The following is a 19774-nucleotide window of genomic DNA, read 5'->3' as shown; positions in this document are numbered from 1 at the left end:
GAATTTTGCTGTCCAACAGTAGCTACTACTCAGCCACATTTCAAGTGCTCAAGAGCCATGTGAGCTAATGACTACTGTGCAGAACAACACATAAAAAATCATCATGGAACATCCTATCTGGTGGTGCTGGTCTGTAAAACGTCAATCAAATTAATTTAGACATGGTGCTGAGAACATACTACCATTAAACAAATAATAGATTTATACTCAGGATTTTTACGTTTGTGAATTTGTGGAGAGCCTGGTATATAAGCCCAATATCTGTTTCAAGCCATTTTCTGTAAAAATTTGGGGGGCTGTCAAAGGAATATTCATTAACCAATGAATTTAGAGGAGAAAAAAGAATGCAAGTGAGCCAAACTTTGAAAGAGTTGGCATCCAAAATACAAAACTCAATATAAAGGAGGAAAACATAACATCACCAAGATTTCCTAGATTCGCAGTGGAAAACAGCAACATTCTCGCATGATTTATCTAATGAGGAAAAGTTTACCTTCTGAAAATACTGAGCCTTCTACTGCATGATCAGAATAAACCTCAATTTCTTTAGGTTTTCAGAAATAAAATGATTTTAATGTTTTAGAACTTTAATTCCCAGGATAGTTAACTTTTAATGTTATAAATGTTATGAATTCTAAATGTCTATGTATCATTGATTGTATACATGAATATATACATATAAATATAAATACAAATGATTGTGTATTGCAATACCATTCATTGTCCTTGCTAAATGTGTTTAAGTCTAATAGTTTATCAGTAAATTATTCTTAATTTTCTGCTGTCTTCCATTAATAATTCCTTTGCGATTCTAACATCTTCTATTTCTTTGTTTGCCTATTGTACTGGCTAGGACTTGCAATAACACATATAGACCGTTTTGTCTTTCTATTTATTTCAGATGGAAAACCTTAAAAGCTTTCATTTATGGAATTATTTTTAATTACAGATTTAATTTATCTAACAGATCAATACTTACGTTCTTTATTTCTGGTCCTGTCATTTTTATTAATAAATATGTTTCTAGAAATATGACCATTTCACACAGATTTTCAAATTTAATGGCCTAACCTTGTATCTGATATCCTCACATGATTTTTAATATCTGTTATTAATGTAGTGATACTACTTTTTAAATTTCTGATCTTGGTTATTTGAGCCTTCATTTTTTCTTGATAAATTTCACGAGAAATTTATCAGGTTCAATAATCCTTTCAAAGGATTTTGATTAATTCCCCCTACTTCATGTTTGTTTTTCTTTAATTTCTTATCTCTATTATTTACTTCAATGTAATTTCTCTGCTATATTCATACTTTCTTCCATTTTAAAATATAAATTTGGCCCATAAAATTCCCTCTACAAAACTTGTTTAAGCAAACAGAATCCAATAATATATAAAATGATAATAAATCATACCAGAAAGCTTTATTCTTGGAAAAAATGGTAAGTTAAACATTTGAAAAATCTGTCAGTGCAAATAACCCGCAATAACACAATAAAGAGAAAATAACGTGATCAGCTCTTAAGAAATGCAGAAAACTACATGACAAAATTCAGTATACATCCATAAGTACTCTTTATATTTAGGAAAATAATTTTTTTTTACTAATCTAATAACATATATCTGCAAAATGACAGCTCAGGCGTGGAAATTAAAAAGCACCACTCATGGGCAGAAGGGTAGAGAATATACTATGAAAGGCTGGCCCAGCACAATACCGTACAAAACTGGGTGAAAGAAAGAAAGGGAAACAAAGAGCCACTGTGAGTTAACCAGAAAGAGAAAATAAAAGCCAAAGGGGACACAAAGGGGACAGTGGCTTATTAGGCCAGCATCAGGACCAATGAAGTCTGCAGCTTCTGCACAGTGGGAGGGGAGCCCTGCAATCCACAATAACCTAAGAGCTGAAAGGCGCTAAAGTGGCCTCAGATCAGAACCCTGCTCATGCCTCACTGGCGAAAAGCCTTTCCAACCTAAGCCCGTAAGAATTTCCAGAAAACAAAGAGCAGAAGGAATCAGGTCTTGTCAACACAACTAAATAAATAAGGCTTCCAGCAGTGACAGTCAAGAAACCCAGAAATAAAAATAATTTAAAAAATAAGACCCACAGACATAAAACGGAGTGAACAGACAAAGCCTTTATAAAATGTGTGAGATGGTTCAGAAATAAGATGAATTTTACACGGGAGCAATAAAAAAACGCGAGGATTATGATGCTTTCAATAGACATTATGAAAAAGCAACGAAATCAATGCGTATGAAAGAACACTGGAACAGATTACATTAAAAACCTCAAACGGCTGTGCTTCCTTCGCTCAGAAGAGCCGCGGAACGGCGAGGGGCCTAGCGCAGCAGAGCAGGGACAGCGCCGGAGCGGAGAGCGGACCGCGATGCCGGCTGCGAACACAGGAGGAAGCCGGTCACCATTCCTGACGGACCGACCGCGCGCCGACCCGGTGGACGACTGACGTTGCGCGCACAGGAAGTGTCCGCCGCGCCTGCCCAGAGAAGGAAGTAGGAACACAGGCACAGGAAGCAGGGAGCGGGGGAAAGGGAAAAAAGATGCACATCTTCTAGGGAGGAGCCCAGGAGCTGGCTGGCGGTCTCCGGGCCTCAAGCCCGAAAGGAAGAGATACCAGGGAAGTTCCGGCACCATCTGGGGGACAAGAATCTGCCATGGAAGAGCCTGCAGCTCCCACAGAGCCCCACGAGGCAGCTGGGGCCTCTGGGGGTGCCGAGGCAGCGGGGGAGGGCGTCCCCCGGCCCAGCGTCCCGGTGCGCCCAGCCTCCCGGTGGTCTTCGGCTCCAGGCCCGGCCCCCTTCCGCCCGTCACGTCTGAGGCCCGCCCAGGCCTCATGGGGAGGGGCTAGGCCCAGATGGCTGCAAGGCCGGAGCAGCGGCAGCTGGACAAAGCAAGTCGTCTGCAGGTATTATCTGCATGGGCTGTGCAAGGAGGGGGAGAACTGCCGATACTCCCACGACCTCTCGGGCCGGCAGGTGGCCAGCGAAGGCCACGGTTTGTTGCCCCAGGCCTCTGCAGACAGTGGCCCCAGCACGGCTGCGCAAATGGAGCCCCTGCCTCAGGAAGTGGCGGAAGCCCCCCCTGCTGCGTCCTCACGCTCCTTGCCTCTGATTGGCTCGGCTGCTGAAAGGGGTTTCTTTGAAGCTAAGACAGACAATGCAGGCCTTGAAGCTGCCGGAGGAGCAGGTGCAGAAGGCTGGGAGGGTGCCTTTGAGTTTGTTCCGGGGCAACCCTACCGGGGCCGCCTGGCCCCTTCTGTCTCCGAGGCTCCTCTGCAGAGCTCGGTGACTGAGAGGGAGCAGATTGCCTTGGGCATGGGGAAGCAGCTTTGCCGCGATGCTATCGTGGGGCAGTGCTTTCGTGGGCAGAGTTGTATCTATCTCCACGGAGATATATGTGATATGTGTGGGCTGCAGGTCTTGCACCCTGTGGACGGTGCCCAGAGGGCAGACCATGTAAAGGCCTGCATTGAAGCACACGAGAAGAATATGGAGCTCTCGTTTGCTGTGCAGCGCAGTGCGGACAAAGTGTGTGGCATCTGCATGGAGGTTGTCTATGAGAAAGCCAACCTGAATGATTGCCGCTTTGGCATTCTCTCCAGCTGCAACCACACCTACTGTCTTAAGTGTATCCGCAGGTGGAGGAGTGCCAGACAGTTTGGGAGCAGGGTCGTCAAGTCCTGCCCGCAGTGCAGGGTCATCTCCACCTTTGTCATTCCCAGTGAATTCTGGGTGGAGGAGGAGGAAGAGAAGCAGAAACTTATTCAGCAGTACTTGGAGGCAATGAGCCACAAGACCTGCAGGTATTTTGCTCGAGGCAGGGTCTGCCCATTTGGAGAGAACTGTTTTTACAGACATGCGTTCCCTGAGGGCCAGGGAGAGGAGCCTCAGAGGCAGGGTGCTGAGGCGTCCGGTACTTGCCGCGGTCAACGTTTCGAGCCTCTGCAGGTGGGAGAGGGCAGCATGCCCTTTAAAAGCAGTAAAAAAGAGCTTGTCATGCTTTGGCTGGCCAATCTGTTGTGTAAGTGTTTTCTTTCACTGGGAGCTAGTGAGCTCCCCTTCACAGAGGCCCTATGGGACTTGCGTCATTGTGAGCTGGAAGAATATTTCAGTTTGAATCTGTGGCATTATGCTGTGGCATGTTGTCTGGTGTGCTGAAGCTCTGTCATCTGCTCTTGCCTGTGTTTTGTTTATAGACACATCTGTCACTTACAGGGGCTGCTGAAACCATTTGTATAGAGCATCCATCACTGTTTTCTTGCCCATTCCCATTTCTTGCTCCCCAGGATTATGGTGTTTCACTGTGTTAAAAAGTAACAAAACGTCCTTAAAGTTACTGTTTGGAGAAATTAATATGACTGTCAGTTTATGGTTTACTTTGTCATCTCTGTTTTCAACAGGATTGACTCAGTTCTAGTCTAGTGTTTACAGAATTTCCACACTCATTTTGAAGCCCCTCAAGAATAAATGTCACAGGGTGAAAGGAGAAGTCTTAACTGAACAAGGAGCTTTTTGCTACTTCAGTCTTAAGAAATGGACCCTCGTGGGGCTTTGTGGTGCAGCTTCAGCATCTCTGTTGTTTACACGTCTGTTCCTTCCCCTGTTCCCCTTCAAGTGCACTCTTTAACTTGTGGTTACCTTGTGGTTTTGTGTTTTACTTGACCAGAACCAGGTGCATATGTTTACATGTTTTTATCCTGTTTAGCTTGATGTGAAATTATTTATATTTGGAAGTATATATTTAAGAATTCTATATATACATACATATGCATATTAATGTGTATGAAAGTTATGTATTTGAAAATATATTTAAAAGGTGTATACCATAATATAATGTTTATTTAATAAAATAAATACAGAGCTGGAAGCTGAAGGTCAAAGGCTGATAGGATTTGGTGTTGTGTGAGTGTGAGGTACATGAATAATCATTCTGTCCCTTTCACAGCTTCAGTGATTAGCATCTAATGAAAACAGCTATTTGAGTGGCTCTATCCAAATGTGGTAGACATTTACAAAATACGACATTGGTAATTCCTGTGATGGCATTAATAGCTCATTGCTGTTATTAGTACAGAAATGTGAATTCCCGTGCAGTTCAGCCACCATCTCATTGATCTTTATAACAGTACAGTCCTGGACTCAGATACACAGTTCTTTGTGTTCAATATTTTGTGTCATCTCTAGACATTCCAAAGAAGGGGCTTTTGACAAAAGTTTTCAACATAAAAGTGACAAGATTTTAAAAGATAAAGAACAATAAACCTTTTGAAATCAGTCAGAATGCAAGAATAGAAAGATAATAAATGAAATATAGAAAGTGACAAAAGCTAAATGCAATAGTGATTTGGAAAGTTTAAAACACAAATACACCGTAATTATATTAAATGGAATTGGTTTAAAAACTAAAACTCAAAGATTAGTAGACTTGATTAAAATTAAAATGAAACTATATGCTGTTTAAAATACACACCTACAATAGAAGAATACAGAAACATTATAAGTAAAGGATGAAAAATTAATCAGAGGTGCTGTGACTTTTGAGCACAGATGGAGTTCACATTAAGGATAAATACATGGCTGGAGATAAATAAAGACGATATATAAACATGAAGTTATAATTTACCAGGAAGATAAAACTATTCCAATTTTAAGTTTGGTACCATAAGATTAGATATACAAATAAATAATTGATAAGAAAACTACAGAATCTTGGTAGACAATTTGAATACCTCTTCTCAGTAACTGAACAAGCAAAGAAAGAAAAAATGTGAGTTGAATAGCACAATTTTAATAGTTTACCTAATTGACCTGTATAAAATGCTGTATATCTACTGCAGAAAGCTCTCCTCCTGGCTAAGATAGCTGAAAGTATCCTAGGGGCATAAGTCACAGGAGATACAGACTTCCCTGACTGTGCAACAAAGACAGGGTGCATTTACAGCATTTATACTCTTCAAAACACTGATTTAATTCTCAAGACCACCTTATGAGGTACTTGCTATAATTTTTAGCACCGTCATGATGAGATAAATAAGATAGAGGGGTTAAATGACTTGCCCATATAGCCCTGACCCGTAGGCATGAACTAGTGGAACAGCGAATGGACCTCAGGTAGTATATTTCCAGAGCATAGGCAGCATGCTGCCCCTTGCCCCACGTGTATAACTGAGAGCAGGTGGACCCACTGAATATAGGTACTGGAAACACATGTGCAATATTTACATATGGAGGTTCAGCTGGGTGGGACAGAGATGGGCATAAATAAGCTACAGAATGTGGGAGCCCTGGCACTTTATCTGTGGGCTGCCAGACTCAGTATTTCTTAGTCCACTGCTCAGAATGTGCCTCAGCTGCCCATATTGGTACACTGCCTCTCCCTTCTTACATGATTCCTGATTCTGTGGGTAAGTATCAGCCTGTTTCACTGGGGTCCTTCCCCTCTAGATTCTTGATATCCAAATAATTCATCAGTCAAGAGGCCCCGGATGCCTGGCTGTTGCTGGCATGTAGGGTGAGTGAATCCAAATGAAATCCAAACATATTTCTACCCCCAGGCTTCCCTAGTCATGCAGGGGAAAGGGGGCTTAGATAACCAAACAACCAAAGAATAGGACCAGGTGGGGCACTCTCAAAGACCACACTGACACCAGAGGCTCAAAACATGAGCACTGAGTGGTGGCGATGCTGTCAAGGACGGCATTTTAAACCAAGCACAGAAAGCTTTGAAAAGTTTGTCCTAATATGCACTACCTAATGTTGTGAAATATCACATTTCTATTCAAATAGTATCTTGAACCAAACAATCAAGATCGGGAGATAGTGTGTGACAGGGTGTATAGAAGATAAAATGGTTTGGGAGACAGACAAAGGATGACTAGAATCCCAACTCTGCTTCTTACCAGCCCTGCAGTCAGGAGCAAGTTATTTAAGTTTCCTATACCTCAGTTTCTTTATATGAGAAATGGGTATAACACCACCTATTTTGCAGGGTTGTTGTGAGGATCAAATATAACCTGGACAAAGCTTGAAACATAGGTGGTATTTTTAAAACAGCATGTATAAAAGTGGTATTTATGTGTGTTTGTAAAACTGAGAAAAGCTTGCATAAGAATTAAAACTCCACCAAGTTTTTCTCTTTGGGAAACTTTGGAACTTGTGTTAAGGTAACATTATTATTTTATGATTATTTTCTTAGGAAGTAGGAACATTACCTTTATGTTCATAATTTCAAAAAGACCAAGCAATTTTTTTTTGGCAAAAGTCAGTTAAAACTAAAAATGTGCTATTCAATTCCTGAAAATATAACAAACAAGAAAAAAACATCATATTATTTGTGACAGATGCCTACATGAGGAAAATAAGTAAGATGATATTTTTAAAAAATGGGATTTCCTGTGGCTTCCCTGGTGGCGCAGTGGTTGAGAGTCCGCCTGCCGATGCAGGGGACACGGGTTCGTGCCCCGGTCTGGGAGGATCCCACATGCCGCGGAGCGGCTGGGCCCGTGAGCCATGGCCGCTGGGCCTGCGCGTCCGGAGCCTGTGCTCCGCAACGGGAGAGGCCACAACAGTGAGAGGCCCGCGTAATGCAAAAAAAAAAAAAAAAAAAAAAAATGGGATTCCCTTTTCCCTCATCAGCTCATTCAGAGAGAGATCGAATAACAGGGATGTCAGTACATCCAAAGCTGGGTGAAGTGTCCGAAGGGCCTGCCCATAAGGACAGCTGAGCCACCCCCGCTGCAGTCAGGAACAAAGGAGCCCTTGCCATACAAAGCTTTGCTCTGTGAGTGATTCAGAATGTATGCTGCCCCTCCTCCAGGAGACTCATGTATTCAGACCCTGGGGCTCGTGCCATATATAGAGTGTCATTCTAACCAGACAAAGAATGCCTGGGTGAAGCAAATCTGATTTTCTTATTCTTCATGTATCTAAATTCGGTGGATGTAAAGACTTACAAATATGCTAAAAATTTACCTAGTACTCCTTCACTAAATCCGTTTACTGAATATCAGTGACTTAAAGGCAGAGATTTCCAGTTCATAATTATGTCTATATGGTGTTCCATTTTTCACTTTTGTGAACATCACGGGGGTGTGGTTTCTGTTTCCACAGCAAATGCGAAACTACAGCCTAAGTGTGGAATGAAGTTTGGGTGGGGATGGAAAAAGGGATGTTTGGAAAATAACCCAACACTAGTGCAAAGAAATAAATTAATACATGTCAGAATTTTGCCATTAAAAATTATAGCATATCACATTTTCCAGTGTTGATCACTAACAAAAAATAATTGACTATGTATTAGATCACAGTGAAACTTTCAAATGAGAAATTAGTAGTACAGGCAACATTCTCTGATGTCAATACAAGAAAATAAACCACTACCACATGAAAATTCTTTTAAATATCTCTCTCAAAAAAATTTTGATGAAAGAGTGAATTCAAAATCTTCCAGAAGGATAGAATAAGGTAATGAAAATTTATATATACCATAATCTATAGGATAGTGCTGAATCTGTGCTCAGAGTAAAACTAATCTTAATATTAATATATAGTATCTAGAAAGACAAATTACATAATTAAATAGATACCCAAATCTGTAAATTTTAAAGAAACTACAACATTCAGACACACACACACACACACACACACACTGGGAAGCAGAAAGAATTAAGAAAGATTAAAGCAAAAATTAGTGGATCATAAAATGCAGATGTAAAAAGCTGCTTTTTAAAAAAAATCGATATACAGATAAACCACTAATGTAATCACAAATAAAGGTAGAAGTGCAATTAAACAAAATAGGAAACAATGAGTAGGAAGTAATCAGAGAAAAGAAGACACCAAAGAAATGGGAGATAAACCCTTGTTACACTGAGGCAAGTGCACTTGGAAATGTGATAGGAATTTAAATTTTTCAAAGTAATTTTCCAAACAACAATCTAAAATACAAAGTAAATCAAACCAAACCAATTGCTAATGAAAAATTAAAGAAAGTTATCAGGAATGTACTTATGTTCCTGACTGCCCAAAAAAGAGAAGAGCAGAAGACATTTGTCCCAGAAATTTACTAAAAGCTTGAAATAGATTGCAATGATATATATATAAACCATTCCAGAGAAGAGAAGAAAGGGGACACTTACAAAACGATGAATGACACCTAACATTGGTATCAAAATGTTTCCAATACAGTACAATACAAAGTTAATTAGAGCCCAATCTCATTTGTGAATATTGATGTCAAAAAATCTCAAATGAAAAATTAACAAAAAAATAGCACAGTAGAAGAAGAGTACATCAGGAAAGAGTAGGTTATATTCCAGGTAACAGGATGGTAGAACATGAGAAAATATTTTTATCTTAATACATCGAAAGAAATAATGATTTTAGCATCTTTGTATATCTGAAAAAACACTAAATTCATGATGTATATAATTTTATGTACAATACAGGTGTATGAGGTATGTTAACTATATATGTATATGTGTACATGTATATAGTATACATCTATAATTTTTTAAATGCACAGTCACAAAAGCATATAACTAAAGAAAGCAAAGGAGATGAAAACAATAAATAATAGAGAAAATTTAAATATTAAGACTGATTTGATTTTTTAAAAAATTATAAAATAGATAAACCATTATCCAACTTAAGAAAACGAAAAAAGAGAAACAAAGTGCCCATACACAGTTGCACACACATTCACCTAATAGGGGTTCACCACAAAGAGAGATTCTATTAAAGAAACATAAGAAAGAACATTACTCAATCAGATGCCAATTAATTGCAAAACTTGAAAGAAATTGATAATTTTCTAGGCACATGTAATTAATTAAACAGTAGCTTCACAAAATATAACCTACCATTTAACATGAATAAATTATTTCACAGAATACAGTTTCCCCTAAAAACAGGGATTTTCATAAACCTTTAAAGAACAAATAATTTCAGTGCCATTTTACACAATTTGGAAATTATTATCAAATGGAAAATGGAAAGTAGGACAACTTATGTGGTTTTATTTTGTTTTGTTATTTTTTTCAGCTTTACTGAGATATAATTGACATAAAATTGTGTAAGTTTAAGTTGTAAAATGTATGATTTGATATATGTATGTATTGCAAAATGATTGCCACAATAAGTTTAGTTAATATCCATCACCTCACATAGTTACAATTTTGTGTGTGTGTGGTGAGAACTTTTAAAATCAACTGTTTTAGTCACTTTAAAATATACAATACAGTAGTATTAACTATAGTCACTATGCTGTACATTACATCCCCGGAATCTATTTATCTTATAACTGGAAATTTGTACCCTTTGACGACCGTCATCCATTTCCCCCACCTTCCACTCCCCTATCCTGGCAGCCACCAGTCTCCTCCCTCTTTCTATGAGTTTGTTTTTTTTTCAGATTCCACCTATGAATGAGATCATATAGCATTTGTCTTTCTCTGTCTAATTTATTTCACATAGCATAATGCCTCAGGGATCATCCATGGTGTTGCAAATGGCAGGATTTCCTTCCTGTTTATGGCTGTATGATATTCCATTGTATGATGCATAATTTATACCAAATTATTTCATGGTACTGTGTAGTACACATGCACATTTACACACAAATGATTAAGTGATTTATTGAAATATGGTTTATTTATGAAAATCATTTCATAATATGAAATATGATTTATCATGAAAAATACAAAATTTAAAATTAGTAAAAACCAGAATAAAAAAAGTATTTCAGCATTTTTATTCTTTTAATAAGGCAAAGGAATATAATCATAAAATTAGCTCCTGTGATCAGGCAAAAACAAGTAGACCCCACCCCTGCACTGCCAGTTAGTGTTATTTTGATAACCAGTGCAGTTGCATGCAAAATAAAACAAATGAGGCATACAAAACTTTCAAAGAAGGATGTAAATTTATCTCTCTGAGGTAATATAATATTTTGTGTTGAAAATCCAAAACTATCTGGAAAACTTAAAAAAAATTCAGTAAGATGCTAACAAAAATTAATGTGTTTCACATATAAAGATATAGAAAATTTAATGGACACATTTTCTATGGAAACAGTACTTTAAAGTCTATAGAAATAAGTAACAATAAATCTGAAAAAGCTACGAAAAGAAACACTTTAACAAGATAAGCAATTATTCTTAAAGAATACTTGAAGTGAAAATGTATACCATGGAATTTGATAGGAAAAATCATCATATTAATGTGTCAGTTCTTTAAGTTCATTTATGTACTTGACAAAATCCTAATAAATTACTCCTTTGGATTGAATGTTTGTGCCCCCCCCATTCATATGTTGAACCCCTAATCCCCAATGTGGTGGTATTTGGAGGTAATTTGGTCATGAGGTAATTTGGTCGATTACCATGAGGTAATTTGGTCATTCCTCGAGAATGGGATTAGTGCCTTAATAAGAAGAGACATAAGAGAGATGGTTACTCTCTCACCACAACATGAAGATACAGCTAGAACGTGGCCGTCCGCAAACCAGGAAAAGAGCCTCACCAAGAACCCAACCATGCTGGTACCTCGACTTCAACCTCCAGAACTGTGAGAAATAAAGGCTTGTTGTTTAAGCCACCCAGTCCGTGGTATTCTATAGTAGGCTCTACTGAGAAAGACAGAAATGGGGGGGTAGTGAGAAGTGGGTGCTTCTGTAACAAATACCTAAAAATGTGGAAGTCGTTTTGGAACTGGTAATAGGTTGGAAGAGTCTTGAGGTGCCTGCTAGAAAAATTGATACTGCTGTGGAGGCTTTTAAAAGTAACTGGTGAGGGCTCAGAAAGGAAGGCAGAGATATACAGGGAATACACACAAAAAGTCATATACAGAATATTGGTAGAAATAAGGATGGTAATAGCCATTCTGATGAGATCTCAGGCAGAAATAAGGAATATGTTACAACAGAAAATGTAGCCCTTGTTATAAAGTGGCAAATAAAACCTGTGAGCAGTGAAATGGACATTTAGCCAAAGATATTTGTTACCAAAGTGTTGAAGGAGTAGCTTGGTTCCCCCTGACTGTTCATAGTAAAATATGAGCAGAGAGAAATGAAGACAGCATTGATAGGGAAAAGGGAAACAATATACAGATTTTGGAAATTCTCAGCCTGTTCATATTACAAAAAAACAAGGAAGCTCCTTCAGAAGAGCAAACTTGGGGTGTGGCAAACCAACCAGTTGATGAGATTAGTGTGGGTGTGTATCGCCAGCCTAACCTGCTGCCCCAGCAGGAACAATGCCAGTTTGAACCTAAGGGGGCAGAGATGAGACAGAATGAAGCCTGTCAGACTTCCTGGATTTGACAGGCAGGACCATAAGAACTGTTTGGCTCTGAACATGCTCTGTTCTTCAAGACAGGGGAAGATGACCCCAAAGCCTATTCAGAAATCAGGGCCACCTCTTCAATTTCAACAGGCCCAAACAGACTAAGACAAGTAAAAATAGATCATATATAGCTTAAATAAATAAGCACATACATGCGTACATACGTAGGTAAGTCTGTGAAAGTTCATATGAAGGAAAAAAAACAGTACAGCTTGAATATTTTAGAATTGAAATATAAGTAACCATTAAACCCTACCAGATACTAAAACATAGTATCATATGCCAGCAGTGTGAAAAGTGAGGTATTGGCACTTTAATTGTGAGATCAAAGACGTATATAAAAAAGGTCCAGAAATGGACACAGACACATATAGGAATTGAATTTATGAAAAAAGATTAAAACAAAAATAACTTGAATTATTAAATAAAAATCGTTGGATAAGCTCTGGAGTCACCTTTAAAACTAATGCATTGGCTCCAAATATCATACTTTATATACAGTGTAAATTCTACTTACATCAAAGTTTCAAATGTAAATATGAAACCAAAAATGTACAGAAACGACATAGGATTTTTTTCTTTTAAAGTCCTAGAGTCAAAAATGCCTTTCTATGACATGACTGACAGAAGTCTTAAAGGAAATTTTGACAATAACTGTAGCAACTGTGCAGAGCTTACTATGTTCCAGTTTCTTTTCTAAGATACATTATCTCATTTAATCCTTCCAGCCATCCTAAGATAAGTCATAGTGTTATCCCCTTGTAGGGAGGTTAAGAGATATGCCCATGATGAAGTGATTCCAAGGCCCATCCTCTCACCACTGCACTACCTCACAAATGTGACCACCTTGAAATGAGCCTAACAAATTTCACATGAGCTAGACCAGAAGAAAGTATCAACCTACCAAAAAAAGGAAATCATAAAACAGGGCAGATGCTTATTTCCATACATTATAAAGTGATCCAATAAAACAAAAGACAAACAATATAATGAAGAAATTAATAAAAGTATGATGAGACCTTGCACAGAAAACAAACTGCAAATAGATTTAAAGATAGGAAAAGTTGTTAAACATCACCAATAATAATGTTTAAGTTTTCTCCTTTCAAATTATCAAATACGCAAACATTTGAAAGCACACTGGTGACAGTTGAGGAAATAGTTACCTTCATGTATTGCTTGTAGGAGTGTAATTGGTACACTTTCCATAGAGGAAAACTTGATACTATCAAATCATAAATTTACATATGCATACTTCTTGACGAGTCATTCTATTTATTTAAATGTGACTTACATGTATATTCTACATGTATGAAATAATTCAAATACCAGGATGTTAATTGCAGCCTTTGTTATAACAGTATAAGATTGGAAATGCCTAAAAAATCCAACAGTAGGCAACTGGTTAAAAAATAGCAGAGACAAACAGTGGAATATTATGAAGTCACATTTAAAAAGTGAACAAACAAAAAAGCAGAAGGAAATTTGCATGGGCTGACCTGTAAATGTATAGTGGTAAGCAGGAATTAAATGTGCAGAAGTTTACGAAATTATATCACTTGTATGTAAAGGCAGCAATAATTATATATAGTGTCTTTGCTTATATATATATAGTTATATTTGGTGTGTTTGATTATATGTACATAAAAGTCTCCTGAGAAATCATTTGTGAAAGAATATAAGTTTTTTTTAAAAAAATAATGTATCTATAGATATACATACATATACATACATGTGTGTAAAATATATATAATTAAATATGAACACAGGAGAAAATGTATACATATATAGGTATGTATGTAAAATAAAATAAATGTAGACCTGAAAATTGAATGTCAGTGGTTAGTACATTTGGTTCCTTTATGAGTGTGGGTTGTGTGGAGAAAAGATGCAAAGATATGATTGATTAGACTCCACGAGAAAAATTGTTTAAACGGTTTCAGCCAAATACAGCACACTCTCATTGTAAGGACCCAGCAATGACTATTATCACTAGTCACTATGGCAACAGAGCTGACTCTCAGGGATCCCACAGATGTAGACACACATTCACTAATAAGGCTTGGTACTATCTACTATTGCCATGTGATAATTCAGTCTGTGACTCATGCACAGGTCTTTATACTCAATATTCTGTATTCTCCTGATTCTCAATGAGATGTTTTTTTAAAAAAATAATGAAATAGTAGCTAAAAGGTGAAAAAAGGAGAATACAAATAATAAATTTATAAAAAGGTAAGAAAGAAGAGAAAATTGACATAGAACAAGCAAGAAAAATAGAAAGTAAACTGTAATATTGGAAATAAAACACAAGTAATGCAGAGGAAAGATTTCCTAGATTTATATCAAAGTTAATTTTAAGGCAAAGGTGTTAGTAGAAAAGGTGAGAAAATTTCAATGCTTTGGGAAGTTAAAAGCAAATTAAATTTGTATTCATGTGATTACATAGCCTCAGAAAATACAAAGACAAAAGAACCAATAGGGGAAATACAGGAATCCACAAGCTTAGTAGATATTTTTAACACATCTTAATCAGTCACTTATTTAAAAAGAAATAAGGATAAACTAGATTTAAATAGCAATGAACACTATGGACTTAATTGTCACATTTAGGATCCTATAGTCATAAAATTAAAAAATTAATTTCTCATGGTATGGATAGCAGATAAAAAAGGAAGATGCCTGGCCAGAAGCCTTGACCCAGAAACCTTTGCATGACCTGTCTTTCTTATAAAAATATATACCATGAATAAGTTTTTACCATGTAGTAGGCAAAGTGCAAATGGAGTCTATAAGCATGATCTGATTTTCATAACACCCAGTGTACTAGTACTCTTCCTGATATCTATGGAATATAATGCTAATGATGGGGAAGTTAAGTAATTTTCCCACCTCAGGACCACATCCAGAAAGTTGTGGAGCCAAGATTTGAATCTGGCTTGTCTGATTCCCAAACACTTGAGTTGACTGGCCCCTCCCATTCTGCCTACCCTTTGATCTGGAGTGAGTGTACCAGTGTGGGGGTGGGGTGTCTCCTACAAAAAAGCTGCTTGGGGAAAAGCACACACATGTTCACTGTAGATGGGCAAGTCACAAAGGTAAGGACAAGTATCACTGAACTGCTGGGAATAAAAGACACTCCAGATCTTATCTTTCCATCTCATCTGCCTCTGAACAAGGGGTTAGTTGTTCTGCTGCCAGGACTCTGCCCAGTTCCTCAGATTTTGTGTTCTCTTTGCTATGCTTCTTTGCTTCCTGGTGCAATGGTTCAGACTCATTCATTGTGGCTTTCCTTATTTCTTCCAACATCAACCCTTCCAAAAAGATACCATCCAAATGGTTAACAGGGGGTGGTAGTCTGGGTCCTCTGAGAAGCAGACACCAAAACAGAATTAAGTGTGCACAGATGTTATTTGGGTAAGTTCCCATGAGAGAAGTTGGAGAGAGGTCCAGGAAGGCAGGGAGATACTTCAGACCAAGTCTGACTGAAGGTGACAGAGAGAGAGGAGGAAGGTAGGATGGAATCATCCTGGCCTGCTGTGTAGTCTAGTGGAGTCTCAGCAAGGCCATCCAGGAGTCCTCAAGCCACAGCTGGCCATCACTGGAGTCCCCTAATCTCTCAGAAGTAGACCTTGTCACATTCAGTCACTAGCTGGGAGCAGCCCATGGGAAGCATGGCTTTGACATAAACACAATCATGGATTTCAGAGCACAGCAGTTGGGGTCCTTGGTCAGTTAAACTCCCCGTAGTTGGAAGATTTCCAGATATCTGTTGAAGGAACCAGAAGCTCTTAACTGTCCCACCTGTGCTGCAATACCTGGTGATGGGCATACAGTGAGATTTTACCATGACCCTTCCTTTGAGACACTCATTTGTTTTTGTTCTTGTTATATCGACAAATTTTTTTTAATTGAAGTGTAGTTGATTTACAATGTTGTGTCAGTTTCAGGTATACAGCAAAATGGTTCAGTTATATATTCTTTTTCATATTCTTTTCCATTATAAGTTATTATAAGATATTGAGTGTGGTTCCCTGTGCTATACAGTAGGTCTTAGTTGTTTATTTTATATATAGTAGTGTGTATATGTTAATCCCAAACTCCTAATTTATCTCCCCCCTGCCCCCACTATCCCCTTTGGTAACCATAAGTTTGTTTTCTATGTCTGTGAGAGACACTTATTCTTAATAGAGTTTCTTTTTTAGGGCTTCAGTCAGCCAAAGAACCAAACAATGAGAGAATCTGGCCAGATATCATGTTCTCTGAGACTCTGTAATAATGAAAGCAGATGCTACAAAAAATAAAGGCAGAGTAGCAGGCTAGGGCAGTTGGGGCAGATCTAAAGAAGAAGCATTGAGGCTGGTCCTGGGCAGTTTGAAAATTTTCTCCTAAGCTACATTCCTCATCACTGGAGTTGTCATATTTTCTTTTACTAACTCTCTGTCTCTCTCTCTCCCACCCATCTCTCCAGATAGATAGATATTTTTACATATATATTTTATATAATGGTACCATTTATCCAGACTGTTACATAAGAGGCAGAAGAAACATTAGACTATGCTTAGAGAAAGGGAAGTTATTTGGGGACAGGGTACGGTGGAGGATTGGAAGCTAACACCATCTCTGTGTCTTAGTAACCTGGGCAAGTTACTGAAGTGTCCTACAGCTCAGTTTACTCATCTGAGAGAAAATGGGAATAACAGCACCTCATTTTTGGTGTTGTTTATATGAAACCTGGATGAAGGGAATCAAATGGAATCTAGATACAGTATAAATGAGGAACTCATGAGTGTCTGTAGACCAAAGATGAGCATGATGTTTGCACTCAAGGATCTGGACTCCACCAATGTTTTTGAGGCAAGATCTATGGAGTTTATTATTCCCACATGAATAATGATTTAGACAGGAGACATATTAACCCAGTGCCCCTCCCTCAAATTTTAATGATAGGGGATTATTATGTAATGTATTTCAACTAAGAGCATAAATGTTAAAACTGTGATATTGAAAGTCTTACAAAAATTACTTTTCATTTTCTAAAAAACAAAAAAACCTAAGTATGGTTTTGGGGGCACATAACTATTTAAGAAAACAGCAAAATTAAGAGATGACAAAGTAATATTTTTGACAAAAACATCCAGATAGTTAAGAAAACATACCATATGAATTTATTTATAAAAAGTTAAAGAAAAGGAAAACCTAATTTATTGTGTTGGAAATCAGAACCTGGGTGATCTATGGAGATAGAGATTATCTCGAAGGGGCCATAAGGGAACATGCTTAACTGATGGAAATGTTCTGTATCTCGTGTGGGTGTTGGCTGCACCCATCCAATCACATGCTGGAGTTGGACTAATGGCTAAAAGGAGCCAAGTGCACATCCCCTCCCAACTTCATACTCAGCAATACTCAGTGGCTCGAAACTGGACGTGGTGAGAGTATTTACACCATAGGCATTGACAAACAGCACATCAGTGATTGTTTAGAGAGCTAGTTCACCACCACAGCACTGCACAGATTTATACATTTGCCAAAAGTAATTACATTTATATGGTCTTAAAAGTCTGGACACTTCAATTTTCATGAATTTTAACTTAATAAAAATAATAATGGAAAGTTGTCTTCCACTTAAAGTACAGTCTTTTAGGACCTATTAGACAGTGGGGCCCAAGTCACTGTCATTCCAGACACTGCCTCTGAATTTACAAAAGGGGAGCCCACAAAAGGGCATGCCAGTAAAACAATCAAAGGTGTACAGACCCATTTGGATGTAACCAATGAGACATTTACCTCAAACTGCTTCCTCTCCTGATTGCCCCTGGGCTTATTCTTTCCCCATAACAGGCATGGATGTGTTAACATGGCCCCATGCCACATGGAACAAGTTCTTAGCCTTCCTGCTGGGCACCAGTGACTCTTCCTCGTCAATCAAGGTGGCAAACGCCCCCAGTACCGACTTAAATAAGGCACTGAACGTCTATACCCTGTCATTATCAATGTGCTTGAGACTGGGGACATTAAGCCATAATCTTCCCTTTCGGTAGCCCCTTTTGGCTAAAACCTAAGCCAACCGCTAATGTATGGCACCTGGCCATTGACTATCGAAACTTCAATACTCCAGTTCCCCCGATTAAGACTCCAATTCCTGATACTGCAGAATTGATTGAGGACATAACACTGGTGCAAGGAGTGACCTTGACCTAGCTAACATGTTCTGTTCCCATCATGGGGAAATTCCAGGCCTACTTTGCTTTCACTTTTGACAGGGTTCGATACACATTTACACAGCTCCTGGTGGGATATTTAAACAGCTCTGCAATTGCACATAACTCTGCTGCCAGGATTTAAATGCCTTACAATTGGAAAAGTGTCATTTTTGGCATCATATTGATGCTGAGGGTCCCTACGAGGAAGTTGGAAGGGCAAATGTGCACAGCCTCACACACCACCTACACCAATACACCTGGGCAATCGTCCCTCACAAGATCCCATGTCCAGCCTCATCTGTCAAGATGTGGTTTCACTGGTCACTGTCCTTCTACTGGGGCTTCTACATATGCTGTCACAATCACTGATATGGGACTGCTCTTGGTGACCCCCACCTGGCATTCCTCTTGAAAACAATGTAATCTCCTTCCTTACCAAATTTATTCTTGTTCTTTTCGGATCACCAGACATTAACTCTGACCTACGTACCCACTTTACCTCTTGGGAGACTCAACAGTGAGCTCTCCAACATAGCAGTTTTGGAAAGTCCATCTAGGTTACTGCCCCCAGGCAGCTGGCCTCACTGAGCATCTTAAGGGCCTCCTTAAAGAGAGACTCCTTAAATTACTTCCAGGCATGTGGTCCTTGAAATGGGTTGAATTCTTATCACAGGCCCTCATATTACTTAACTCTCACCCCTGGGCCTTTATATCCAACATATCAGTTATTATCCATTCCTCCTTCCCCCCGCAAATGTCACTTTTGCTCCTCTCTGGCAAGCCTCAAGCGTTTGCCCTCCAAGACGATATCCTTCTCCTTTTATCCTCTGACTTCACTTCCCTCTTTCAATAATTTTGCAGTCATCTCGCCATCTGCTTCACTCTGGTGACCTGATCAAGGGCAGATCATCCAATTGACCCCCTCCTCACTGAATGCCATCCTGTCCCAAAGCCCACCAAGTTGGTGCAAAATTGTTTCTTTGGAAACCCTGACAATGGTGAGGACCCTTCGAAAAGAGCCTCTCCGTACTGGCTGCTCTTCCCAAATATAGAAGATACAAAGGCTGGCCAATTTAAACTTAATTCCCTAGTAATTTAAGGGAGTGGAAATCATTGCTACAGGACCAACCAGGGGCACAAGTTTGGGTGTCTGAAAGAGGGAAAGAAACTCTGCTCGGTAGGTGCAAGCCATATTTGGAGATGA

The 19774-nt window shown here is 38.7% G+C and overlaps 1 protein-coding gene across 1 annotated transcript; it reads left to right on the top strand.

The window, feature by feature from the left end:
- The first annotated feature begins 2561 nt into the window (after positions 1-2561).
- On the top strand, positions 2562-7411 carry MKRN3 (makorin ring finger protein 3). The gene has a single exon (XM_033417326.2). It carries the CDS (start codon positions 2679-2681, stop codon positions 4179-4181), a length of 1503 nt encoding a protein of 500 aa, XP_033273217.1. The 5' UTR covers positions 2562-2678; the 3' UTR covers positions 4182-7411.
- The last annotated feature ends 12363 nt before the right edge of the window (positions 7412-19774 follow it).

Source organism: Orcinus orca, chromosome 2, assembly GCF_937001465.1.
Source record: "Orcinus orca chromosome 2, mOrcOrc1.1, whole genome shotgun sequence".
Taxonomy (NCBI): Eukaryota; Metazoa; Chordata; class Mammalia; order Artiodactyla; family Delphinidae; genus Orcinus; species Orcinus orca.
The sequence above is the reverse complement of the archived record's forward strand: the minus strand, read 5'-3'. Positions and strand labels throughout refer to the sequence as shown.